Below are 11,457 nucleotides of genomic sequence, written 5' to 3'. Positions count from 1 at the left end.
TAGATAGACATCTAATTAAAAAAAAAAAGAAAAAGAGTTAGAGTTTGTGAAAACAGTGTCCAGAGATAATCAAGAACACACAAAGAGCTGCATGTTTTATAGACATCTAATTAAAAAAAAAAAAAAAGAAAAAAGGACATTTATATTAGATTACACCGTTTCACTTAGAGGCAACTTTCTATAGAGAAAACAGTCTCTAACACATGACAGTTCTCAGGAAAGGGGAATAAGCCAACTATGGAAAACTCTGGATTTACATCACATCACTACCAAGTATCCTCCTTCCAGAATTCTAACTAACATTTTGAAAATGTGGAGTTTGACTATTGAGATGAACCCTAATGTGTTCCTTTATGCCATCTTCTAGGGGCTTATTTTCTCTCCATGAGCAAGACACACGGTTTTTTCCACTTTTCCTGCAGACGACCCAAACTTGTCAAAAGGGAACAGAAGGGAGGAAAACCCCAACCATGGAGTAAAGTCTTCAAGATCTGAAGACTTGTCAAAGCTAAAAGTTCATCTTTCTTACTTTTGGCATTGAAGTCACCCTTCCAGAGACAAACAAAAAAAGCATCTGCCTCTTCTTCCTGCAGTGTTGCTGTCTTAATTCTCCCATATAAGGTGCAATCTAAAAACAATAATGACCGAACAGGCATATCTGACAGTTCTCTCCAACATTGTTCAACAGCAGGACTGACCAAGACAAAATGCTGGAGTTCCCTGTATAACATGAGGTCCCATAGGTTCATTATTGCTTTTTTTTCAAATATCTCCAGTATCTTTTCATAGGCATCTGCTGTCAATTTCACTGATAACAGCAATGTAAGTCAACAAGGAGCCATAAATACAGATCTTTTTAATCTGATTTTAAACTTTATTCTTTTTCAGTCAATAGAAGAGAGGAAAAGTAAATGTCCTGCTGTCCAAAGTGGCAATTTGGCTTCTACCACAGATGTTGTACTTCTCCCATGGCAAAATTTCACTCTAAAAAGGCAGAATATGGTCTGGAGAAAAATATTTCTATAGGATAGGCTAACTGCTATATGCTTTACTACTCTTGGTATATGGAACCATGTAAATGAAATTTGAAGTCCTTATTTCTGGCATAAATTTTACAAACAACAATGTAGGATATTGAATTTGTACAAGCAGCAGTTTCAGAGTGAGGTACAGCTGAGAAGAGTATAGTTGGTCTGCAACAGATAAACTAATGTAAAGATACTTTTCTTTGGCTTTTAAACTAACATTCTTCAAATCAAGTTCTTCAAGGACAGCTGTTGTAAAGGCTGTAAAGGTTATTTGGGGATTTTGGGGAAGATGAGACTTGCAAAACGCCAAATACCACATCTCGGTAAGTTACAATGTTCCAAAAGCCTCAGTTAATTCATATAGAAAAGCGACTAACTAACTATTCTGACTGAAATCCAAGAGTACACTCTCTAAGTTGAGCTGCAGAACTACGACTGGTCAAACAGATTTAACAAAAGGGAACAAAAAAGTGAAAATAAACGCTTGGTTAGATATGGGAATCAATAAGGTAAGGGGAAAAAAGCTTGTCTTTTTTATGACTGTTATTGAATCCAGATTATGAAAGTTTAAGACTTCTCATTTTGTGTTTCAGGGACCCTTTGCAGTTCCTGGTTCTATTGTAATGATATTGTGATATTGTTTCTTCAATTTAACAGTGAAAAAAAGTACAGGCTAGAATTCAGGATAGCCCTGTAGAATTTGAATGAACCACACTGTTCTTTCAACTGCTATTACAGGTAGCATCTTTTGCTGGCACAAGATGAAGGCAAAACAGTACCTGAAATGCTATGCTGAGGTCACTTGCAATTTTCTGTGTGCTACATAAGTATTATTTAGCCAGCTGCACAGGATTTGAATGGAGAGTAATTATTGCTACATCTTCATTTTGTGATGGAATAAATGCTTTCTTCCAAAGAAAAATACATTTTGTGTAATTGCTAGCCCCTTTTTCCATGTTTTTTTACAGGGGCTCAAAATATTTCTAAAAAAATGTGGATTTTTAGAATAATCAATATTTATCCAAACAAAAATAAGGAATATGTCTGAAAGCACATTAAAATTAGAAAAAATCTGGAATTGTGCTATCACTCAAATTAAAACCGAGGCAGACACCTGAAATTGCCAGCTACTAGGAAGTCAATGGAGATCTGCTACAGCCTGGAGCTGAAGCCTCAGTGCACAGGGCTACATCAGTGAAATTGAGCAGAGGAGCGCAGCAAGCATCTGCCCCAGGAAGCAGCCCCAAGCAAGCAGGATCAGATACATACCGAGACATGCTCATTTACAGAGCAAAACAGTAATTTTTAGTTTACACTATTTCCCTTCGAGCAAGAACACACACTTGCAGCATTCCTTACAAGATCCAGCAGCAGCACTTCTGCCCAGCCCCATCAACTGTGTACTCCGATGCAACAGTCACACAGGGAGACAATACAATTGTAACACCAAATGGTACTTTGGAGAAATCCATTATCTTTCAAAATGCCATCTCATTAATTTTAAAGGTATAGCCGACTTAAATCTGATCGTTGGCGAGATGTAAACACTTTAGTATTTTAATTAAGAAAAAAAAATATGTATTTAAAAAGCTGTTGATTATTCCAGCTATAATTTTTTCCACACGCTTGTATATTATAGGGAGTGGAATGAGTCTGCTACATTAGTCTCAGATGTACTTAGGGAGAAGTTTATGTAATGATTTCTAGTTGACCTTTGAATTCCACTCGTTTGACAGTGAGTGATTGTGTATATTTACAACTTTGTCATTCCTTCAAAGTAGTCTGACAGGGATTAATACGCACTTGATCTTCCTTGTGTCAGTCAAAGCAGAAAGGCTATTTATGTTTACCACTTTTGACACCTTTTCTTGGTAAAAAGAACGATGGCTGGTCTTTTTCTTTCTTTTTAGTTGATATTTAGAGGGATGGAGAAGAGATGGAGAGACAGAGAGAGGGAAGGTTTGTCTGTGCATCCATGCACACATGCATGCACCGATCTAAGAGCACAAACATGACCACAGATGGCCATGGAGCACTAATGTTGCCATTTCACTGGCTTACTGGCGATTACTGGATTTGCCTTTTGTTCTTACTGTACTCCGAGACAACGTAAGGATCTGCCGCTTTTATTTTTACTGTATCAGTTATATAAAAGGGGTTTTTTGGTGGTGACAAATGAAGCTACAAGACAGCTTTCGAAGAGATGTAGTCAAGGCAGGTAACAATGAAACCCCAATATGCAGACTAGGCTCATTATTTACATAATTTTCTTTCTCCTCTGATTTTATAATTACTTTAATTATAGCATAGCTCTTACACTCTACTGATCTAGCAGTTGGATTGGGAGATATTTGCTAAATAAAACCCATCATTGTTACAATGCAGGCAGAGTATAAATCATCAGATGACAACTCCTGTATTCATTACAGATAATAGACTTAGGCATGAGAGGGAATGCTTGATAACCACCTTGATTTAATGACAAAAACAAACAGGACTTTAATGCTACAGGAAATTTGGCAGGAAAAGAAGCTTTCAAAAAAGTTCACAATCAGTGCTTCTTAATACTCATAAGTATGTCTCTAGTGTAAAGTCCTTCTTGGAGGATCCAAGATCAGATCCTTGGTGTTGGAATAGTAGATAAACCAATGCTTTCAGCCCATTGCTGAATTGAACAAAGGAGACGGTCTGTACTCAGTTCCATAGAGATGAGTCACTCTCTTTAATAGTGTCAGTCCTGCCTGCTTGAACATGGAAATAATACTAGGGCAAGCACCCAGGCTTAGGTGGTTCAGTGATGGGATAACACAGCAAGTTCATTCAGCCAAAGCCTGCACCAGCCCTGACCTCTCACCATGTCAAGGGCTGGACTAATTGGGGTTCTTTGACCTTGTTTTTTAAAACAGCTGTTTCTGCAATATAACAAAGTTTCAGTTTCTCCCAAAACACAGGAAAGGGAGAGAATGGGAAATAAAGGACAGCTAAATAAAGAACAAATGGAAAAAGGATATCCCATTATGTGAAAAAGTGAGGATGGATTGAGGACTCACCGTAAAATCACTATGATGGCTTTTCTATCTGGTGCTCTCTACAGATGGATTTGCAATTATTGGCAGTGTCTCTCTCTTTTCTTTTCTTAGATGCAGGTTTCAAAAGCGATTAGTGAGTTTGAGTGTTGATCTTAAGGCACTTTAACAGGGTTGACTGTCAGAAGGCAGACACTTGCTGTCCGAAAATCAGCATACTTTCAAATGTCTGAAGCTAAATACCTGTGAGTAAAGGTGCCTGCATCTTACATTCTTATCTGTTTAGAGCAGTTATGCTGATATAAAATGCATTATTTTTTTTCTCTGTGAAACTTGAAGTGGGACTTCAGGCCTAATGTTCATTTTGTGCGAAGATAAAGCAAGACTGAGAAGAAAGAAATTACTTCTTCATTTCCTAGCTTGGAAATGATGACAATCTTAATATTCAATAGATTTGTGTCCTCAGAGGTGGAGCTGGACTGACTACGGGCCTTACCACTTCTTTCCATTACAAAACCTTGTTCTCAGTTGCCTGCCAAATATTAACAAATTATGCTGAAATTTTCCATGACAGGTGTCAGCCTCACCCTGGATTTTTCAGGGACAATTTCAGCTATGCCCTTCACACACCGAAGGCAGCATTTTTGTGGAAAAAATTTGTTCATATGATTAAAGACTGTATCACTTTACTGTGATGCATAGGCTCACATAAGAGGTGAATTAAAATTACGTGGCAATCTTCATTTTGGAATGTCCTAAGTTTTGAGTGATTAACCTTAGAATTTTAATATTCACTTAAGGTAGGGATTTTTGAGGGAAGTGGAGGAGAAACACAACAACAAATTCTGCCTTGTAATAATACCATGCAACTGTGAGATAAATATATTTGATTTGCTATTATGATTTATGGTACCAAAATGGATTAAAGTGTTTTAAAGTAATATTTAATTATTTCAGTTTTTCCTATGCCTGAATCAGAGTTCAATTTATTTTTTGAGGACTTTAATGTGTTACAATAATACAGAATTATAGTCATACCATCTCTCAAGGTTAACTTTAACGGTGATGATTACGACTTTATAAACACCTTTTGTTCTTTAATTTGACAACGTCCCTTTTAGTTTAAATTACTTATATGCCCTGACATGGTTCTTGTTTAGGAATTGTCTAAAAAAATTATTTAAAAATTCACAGAAACAACTAACTTGAAAACCAAAGAGAATTATTACAAGATACGAGTAGTGGTTTGAAAATACGTATTTCAACTTCGAATTGTTGACTTAAGCTTAGGGCATAATTTACTAGTATAGTTTCCTTTACACTGTTCTAGGAAACCATAAAGCTGATGGAACATGCAGTTAATTTCCCTCTCCATCTATCCTTCACAGACCACTATGTAAACGTATCACTGTCTTAAAGACATACAGAGTAAGATACTTCCTTCTACTGCCCACATTCTTCAGCGCTCCTTTGAGATCACCCTGTGTTTTTTAATCTTTTATTTTTATTTACTGTTGAGAAGAAATATTTAAGATGAGGAGTATACCTTTTGACTGTTACACATCAAAAGTTTGAAGGTTTCTTCTTGAACAGGGCATCCTTAAATTCTTTTTAGAAAAACTCCCCAAAATCTCTCTTAAAACAGCAATCATTTCCCGCTGTCCTTAATGGGACTGCTGGTACTCCAAAGCTGGGCAGTGTCTTCCTTTGTTCCCAAATCAAATTCAAGTTTCATTCAGGAAAAAAATGGTAGTGCCCTATGTTCTTACAAGGACTACCTATCATATATAGCAATCATGCCAAATTAAAATCAGTTTCAAGTCTGTAACTGGAACCAGGATTTCCATACATATTCACTCAGTGCTTACTTCTGAAGCAACGTATACGTATATATTTACTGCCACCTCTCAAGTATAGAGTCAGTTCTTATTTACAGAATATATGCACACAAATACCTCTGTGTGTAAACCACCCATCTGAAGGCTGTGATGGCCATGTCCCAGATGATTAGCATTATTTTTCTTTCGTTTGTCTTCTTTTTTTTTCTTCTTATTATTACAGGATAATAATCACAATAAAACTCAAGAATAAGGCAATACTGACCTCTATCAATGACACATTTTAGAACACTTGAGTTTTAGCTGGTTCAGGCAGAATTGATAGCAGAGATTAGAACCAAAGGTGAAACACAGCAAGAGAATTAGAATAAAAAGCAACAGCTTCTGTCCAGTTTAAATCAGGGTGAATAGCAGCAAACCTCCTTTGGACTGTGGTCATAACCACTGTGACATGAGTTGAACGCAGAGACTGTTAGAGCTTGTACTTGACATAACTAGTTCCTGTTTGACCTAAGAAAAAAAGCATAATTGCAGCAGACCCAAACAGCAGCAGCAGCAGCAGCCGGGCAGCCAGCAGTGACATTCCACCCCGTAGGAAACAGAAGCCTTGTAGAGCACTCACTTTCCCAGGAAGTCCCACACAAACCCCCCTACGTGTTGCGGTGCAGGGACTGACACCTGGTAGGGAGGGTGCAATTTGCGGGAGGCGTGCTTTCTGAGAAAAGGCATAGTCAAAAAAACCCCCGCACATACAAAACAAAACAACTCGTGGAACCAGGACGCCAGTATAAAACAGAAGCCTTGTAGAGCACTCACTTTCCCAGGAAGTCCCACACAAACCCCCCTACGTGTTGCGGTGCAGGGACTGACACCTGGTAGGGAGGGTGCAATTTGCGGGAGGCGTGCTTTCTGAGAAAAGGCATAGTCAAAAAAACCCCCGCACGTACAAAACAAAACAACTCGTGGAACCAGGACGTGACAGTATAAATGGAAAAAAAAAGCGAGAAAGGAAACAAAACACAAAATGAAAAGTTACAGAGAGACAGGAGATTATGGAATGGCAGTACAAGAAGCAAACAGTTAGTTATAAAGAAAGTGAATAAACAGACAGCTATAAAACCCTCTACACCACCACAATCCAGGGACAGAAACAGAACTTATAGGGCTGTTCACCCACAGAAGAAATGCGGACTTATGGCCCACCTGCCCGTAAGAAAAAGCAAAATCCTGCCCACAGAGAATATAAATTAATGAGCTTGTGCTTTCAATCTCATCTTGACTCTAGAGTATTTTTCAAACTTTTGCATAGCATGCACCATATTTAATACATTATTTTTTGATATCTTTCCTCCCATTCACAGCTGAAAAACAACATCCCCGACCCAGTAATTGCAACAAGTTACTGAAGAGTGGAAGCATTGCCCTCTTTATTTTAATTTGAACTGAAGGCAGCTTTGCCATCATTGAAAACAGTTTTCTGCTTTTCATTTCATCCTCCTCTCCTCCTATCTTTTCTCCTTCTCTGTTCCCCTATACATACCTCCCTAATAGGCGACTCATTTCTTCTCTTCTATGGATGAAACCGTGTTACTATTTCTCTTCTCCTGACAACGTATGGTCTAGTTGTCACATATAACTAGCATAAGGAAAAACTCCAGGGAGAGACTCTCTCTTTTGAAAAATCCCATTTTTGTTAGTACAGTTATTCTCTGAACGTGACTTATTTCCTCTCATCTTGCTCTACACTTAATAATAACGGTTCCTGATAGGCACAGTAATAGTCACTTTTTTTGCTTGCTGACAAATGCTTCTGCAAGCACTAGGGTTCTTCTTTGCACAGCAGAGTTTGAACAGCTGTAGAAGCATTAGAAGTCAAGATAATCTCTAGCTCACTCTGCATGGACTACAGTTTAGGAAGGACTTTTAAAAGGCAAAATTATCTATTCTTTTCAGAAAACCAAGACTCTAGGTCTAAAACATCCATGTAACGTGCCCGGATATATCAGTTCAGCCATGAAAGAATACTTTATAAACAAGCATGGTAGATAAAACCAGGACCAACCTATACATTTAATAGGCATGTTAAAATCTCTGCTTTGTGTAAAAACTCACAAGGAGAAAGCAAACTTCCAGAGAATAGGGGTTTGGGGGAGCAGTTGAAAACAACTAAGGCCAAATAGAAATTTCAACAATTACTCAGAAAAAGAGAAATTACCAGTCAAAACCTCACTACAAAGTATCTGAAACCTTGCATCTTTTTCTCCAGTGCTGTGATTATACTACAGTTCCACCTGAAAAATCATTTCAGGTGTTGATACTTTGCTAATGCACCACAATAAGAGTATGCACCTTAGGTCTCTAGATCTCAAAGACCTTTTCCATTTCCACTTAGAGTGGTTAGAGAACATGAATATTCTTAGATTTCCCCCCCCGCCTTGATTTACACAGCTGCTGGCAATCACATGATAATAAAAGTAGTCTTTTCTTTGACATAGCTGAAATACCTATTCCAATTACTAGAAATAAAAGAAGATGTATTCTATGTTATCTCAGTACTGGTAGAAAAGACAAGAAGTTAAAAAGAGAAGAGGAACACTATTTTTGTTTTTATGAAAGCGAAGATCAGGTGGTAAGAAGGAATGGATAACACTGAATAGTCAAAGTATTCACCAAGTTGTTACGGAATGATGTCCAGACATTTGGGGGTTTTAATGCTTTCATTGATATAGTAAGAGTTTGGTCTGTGCCTGAAACAGCAAGAAACTACCACTGTAACATGAAAAACAGTAATTGCTTTGCAGATGTCTGGAACTGCATCTTTTCAAAGAAAGTTCCTTTCTAACTCTTTGAAGATTGGCTGCCAATGCTTTTATCTATCTGTAAAAGAGGAGACCCATCTTCATTTATCTTCTTTGTTATTTTTGCTTAGTAGACTATAAACTCTTTTGATTATAGGCCACTTATATGTGTTTATTCAGTGTTTGATACTTCAAGTCCCAATCTTGATTAGAGTTTCTGAATGCTAATGTAATCAAAAAAAATCAGACTTGCATTAAAAGCGTGCATAAGAAAATTTTCTTCCTGCCATTCCAATCTCCTTTAGGAACCAGGTTGAGGAATGATGAGTATTTCTGACTTGCTTTTCCTAAACAGTAATCACTTCTGCACACAGAAAAAAATTAAGCCACTATGAACATATTTCTTCCCCATACCTTACTCCTAATAGAAGTTTGTTGCTTATACCCTGATCCCTAGTCAACTTGCATGCCCTAAGATGATGACATGGTGAACTTCACACCCAGGATGGGCACCTCTAAGGGACTGAAAAAAATCACACAGACAAATATGACTTGTAACTGCTATTTAGCTTTTTCATTGCCATACTAAATGCACCTACTCTATCAAGCTATTGCCTGAAAGTTCTACTGAACACATCATGTATCAATGGGCTGAAAGTTATATCACTTAGAAAAAAAGGGAAGACAGTTAAGAAGGACATATCCTCACTTTTGGGTGTTCAAGTTTATACCATAGGTATAGAGAATTTTGGTTAAATAAAATAACAACTTAAAGAAAACTAACGGGATGCTGCTTACAATCACAAAGAGAGAAGAAACCCAGCTGACAAGCTGAACTGTTTCAGAGCTCAGTCACTTTCAAGGAAACAAGAATGGTCTTCTTGGAAAAGAGTTTTTCAAGTCATTCAGAGGGGCCCATAATTTGACTATCATCAAGCCAATGAACAATAACCATTGCCATCATGCAGAACCTGAAACGTCCTCTACTCAGTTCCCCTAATCTTCCCGACGTTAAATGCAGAGCAGTTAAATAGTGATAGGATAGAAATTAGAAAGACTATTCTGGCACAAGGCAAATGGGAATAATCAAATTTCCATTTTGCTTTTCCAATTCAGTGATTCTTCATTGCGAATGGTAAACAAAAAACCCCAAACTGGTATTACTGCCTAGAAACTCCCTCGTGGCCCACTGTAAGGTGAGAAAACGACAGCAAACAGAACCTGTTTCAGGTCTTTCCCAAGATCTACTATTTGTAATTGTGATACAAATGTCATAGAATCATAATAAATTATCATTTTTGTTTGGAACATTAAAGGCTAGAAAAAAATATCTGAGCACCCTGGCTCCAACAGGAAGATGGAAAATGCTGAAAAGTGCTGAATCACATTTCGTTTGGACAAAAGCAAATCTGTTCATTCGGCTTCACATTAGCCAAACTTTACCTGTGTCCCTACCAGTAAGAGATTCAATGCCACTTGTCAGAAGAACCTGAGTAACTAGTACACAAGCTCTTAACAGTCATTTTTCTTATTAGTTTTTTGGAGAACCATGCCTGAGGAATTTATTAAATCAAAAGAACAAATTGTTCTCCAAACACATCACAGTGTCGGCAACTTTTCCTACCATCTCCCTTCCCTTACAGCTCTATCTACCTTTCTAGTTCTATCTATATCAGCCCTATTTTTGAGCAGCCAGGTAATGAAAGCACACAGTAAGACACCTTTTTGCTTACAATCTACCAAAATAAAGGACTGAAGGCAGAAAAACCTCTAAACAGACCTTCCCAAAATAGGCACCCTAAGGTTTTTAAGGCAAGAAAAATGGACTAAGTTATCTCTAACTTTAATCAGGTCTTTTGCTCCTCTAGTAACTTTATACCATCCTCACCTCTCCAGTTCTGCTATCTTCTTATCCTTATCATTCTTCTCATTTTCCATCTCTTTCAAGATTTCCAGAAGACGATCCACTTCAGCTTGAGCCTTGCTAGATTCTTCCCGATACCGTGTTACCTCCCTTTCCAGCTGCTGCATACGGTCACTTAACTCTGGGCTGGCCCTAGCCTCCAGTGTTGCCTCATGAGCCTGTAAGAAAAAGGTTCAAGAAAAAACACTTCATTCACACATAGGTATTTTACAGATACTATGACTGCAAAACGCTATCTAGATATTTATTTCAAAATGGCAAATAAATATACAGTGCATATGCTACTTTTAAGTATGGGGAAATACTTTCTAGGAAAAGAAAAATTCAGAAACAGATTTAATTTTTTTAATTCAGTCTAAAAAAATTTAAGTGATTTTTTGGATCTGAAACAGAATTGACATAAGAAAGAAGTAAAAATGTGAAAAAAGTTAAATTTCTTTGAAAGAAAAGAAAAAGTAAGTGTGAGGGGTATAAAAATTCCTAAAATATACTTCTAAACCAGTGATATGACTGTAGAAATAGTTGTCTGAGGTATTTTTAACCTAGATAATCTAGAAAAATACATCACAGGTTAATGATTGTGATTTGCCTTCAATAACTACATCAGTATGCAAAGTATCAGATAGATTTGCACAGATGGTGCTAATGTACTGAAGTCCTTGCTACTTATCTGAGCCGTATAGACTAGGACTAACATGAGTATGGCTACCTACTGAAAATATCTTTGCCTAGTTACCTAGGAAATACGTTTTTTTAATATCAGGCTATGAGGACAAAAAGCATCAGAGGACTGAGGATAAAATGACTCCAATGAAGAGCTTTTTTTTTTTTTTTAAAATGGCC

At 37.3% G+C, this 11,457-nt stretch overlaps 1 protein-coding gene across 2 annotated transcripts in view; it reads right to left on the bottom strand.

The window, feature by feature from the left end:
• ERC1 (ELKS/RAB6-interacting/CAST family member 1) overlaps nt 1–11,457 on the bottom strand; it is a 310,968-nt gene that overhangs the window by 168,895 nt on the left and 130,616 nt on the right. For both annotated transcript variants that reach the window (XM_009278946.2, XM_009278947.2), the window contains exon 11: nt 10,579–10,772. In XM_009278946.2, coding sequence (XP_009277221.1) covers nt 10,579–10,772 — 194 coding nt within the window. The remainder of the gene's footprint in view (nt 1–10,578; nt 10,773–11,457) is intronic.

The sequence above is a fragment of the Aptenodytes forsteri genome, unplaced genomic scaffold (genome assembly GCF_000699145.1).
Source record: "Aptenodytes forsteri isolate BGI_AS27 unplaced genomic scaffold, ASM69914v1 Scaffold241, whole genome shotgun sequence".
NCBI classification, from domain to species: domain Eukaryota; kingdom Metazoa; phylum Chordata; class Aves; order Sphenisciformes; family Spheniscidae; genus Aptenodytes; species Aptenodytes forsteri.
This window is presented reverse-complemented; position numbering and strand designations above follow the sequence as displayed.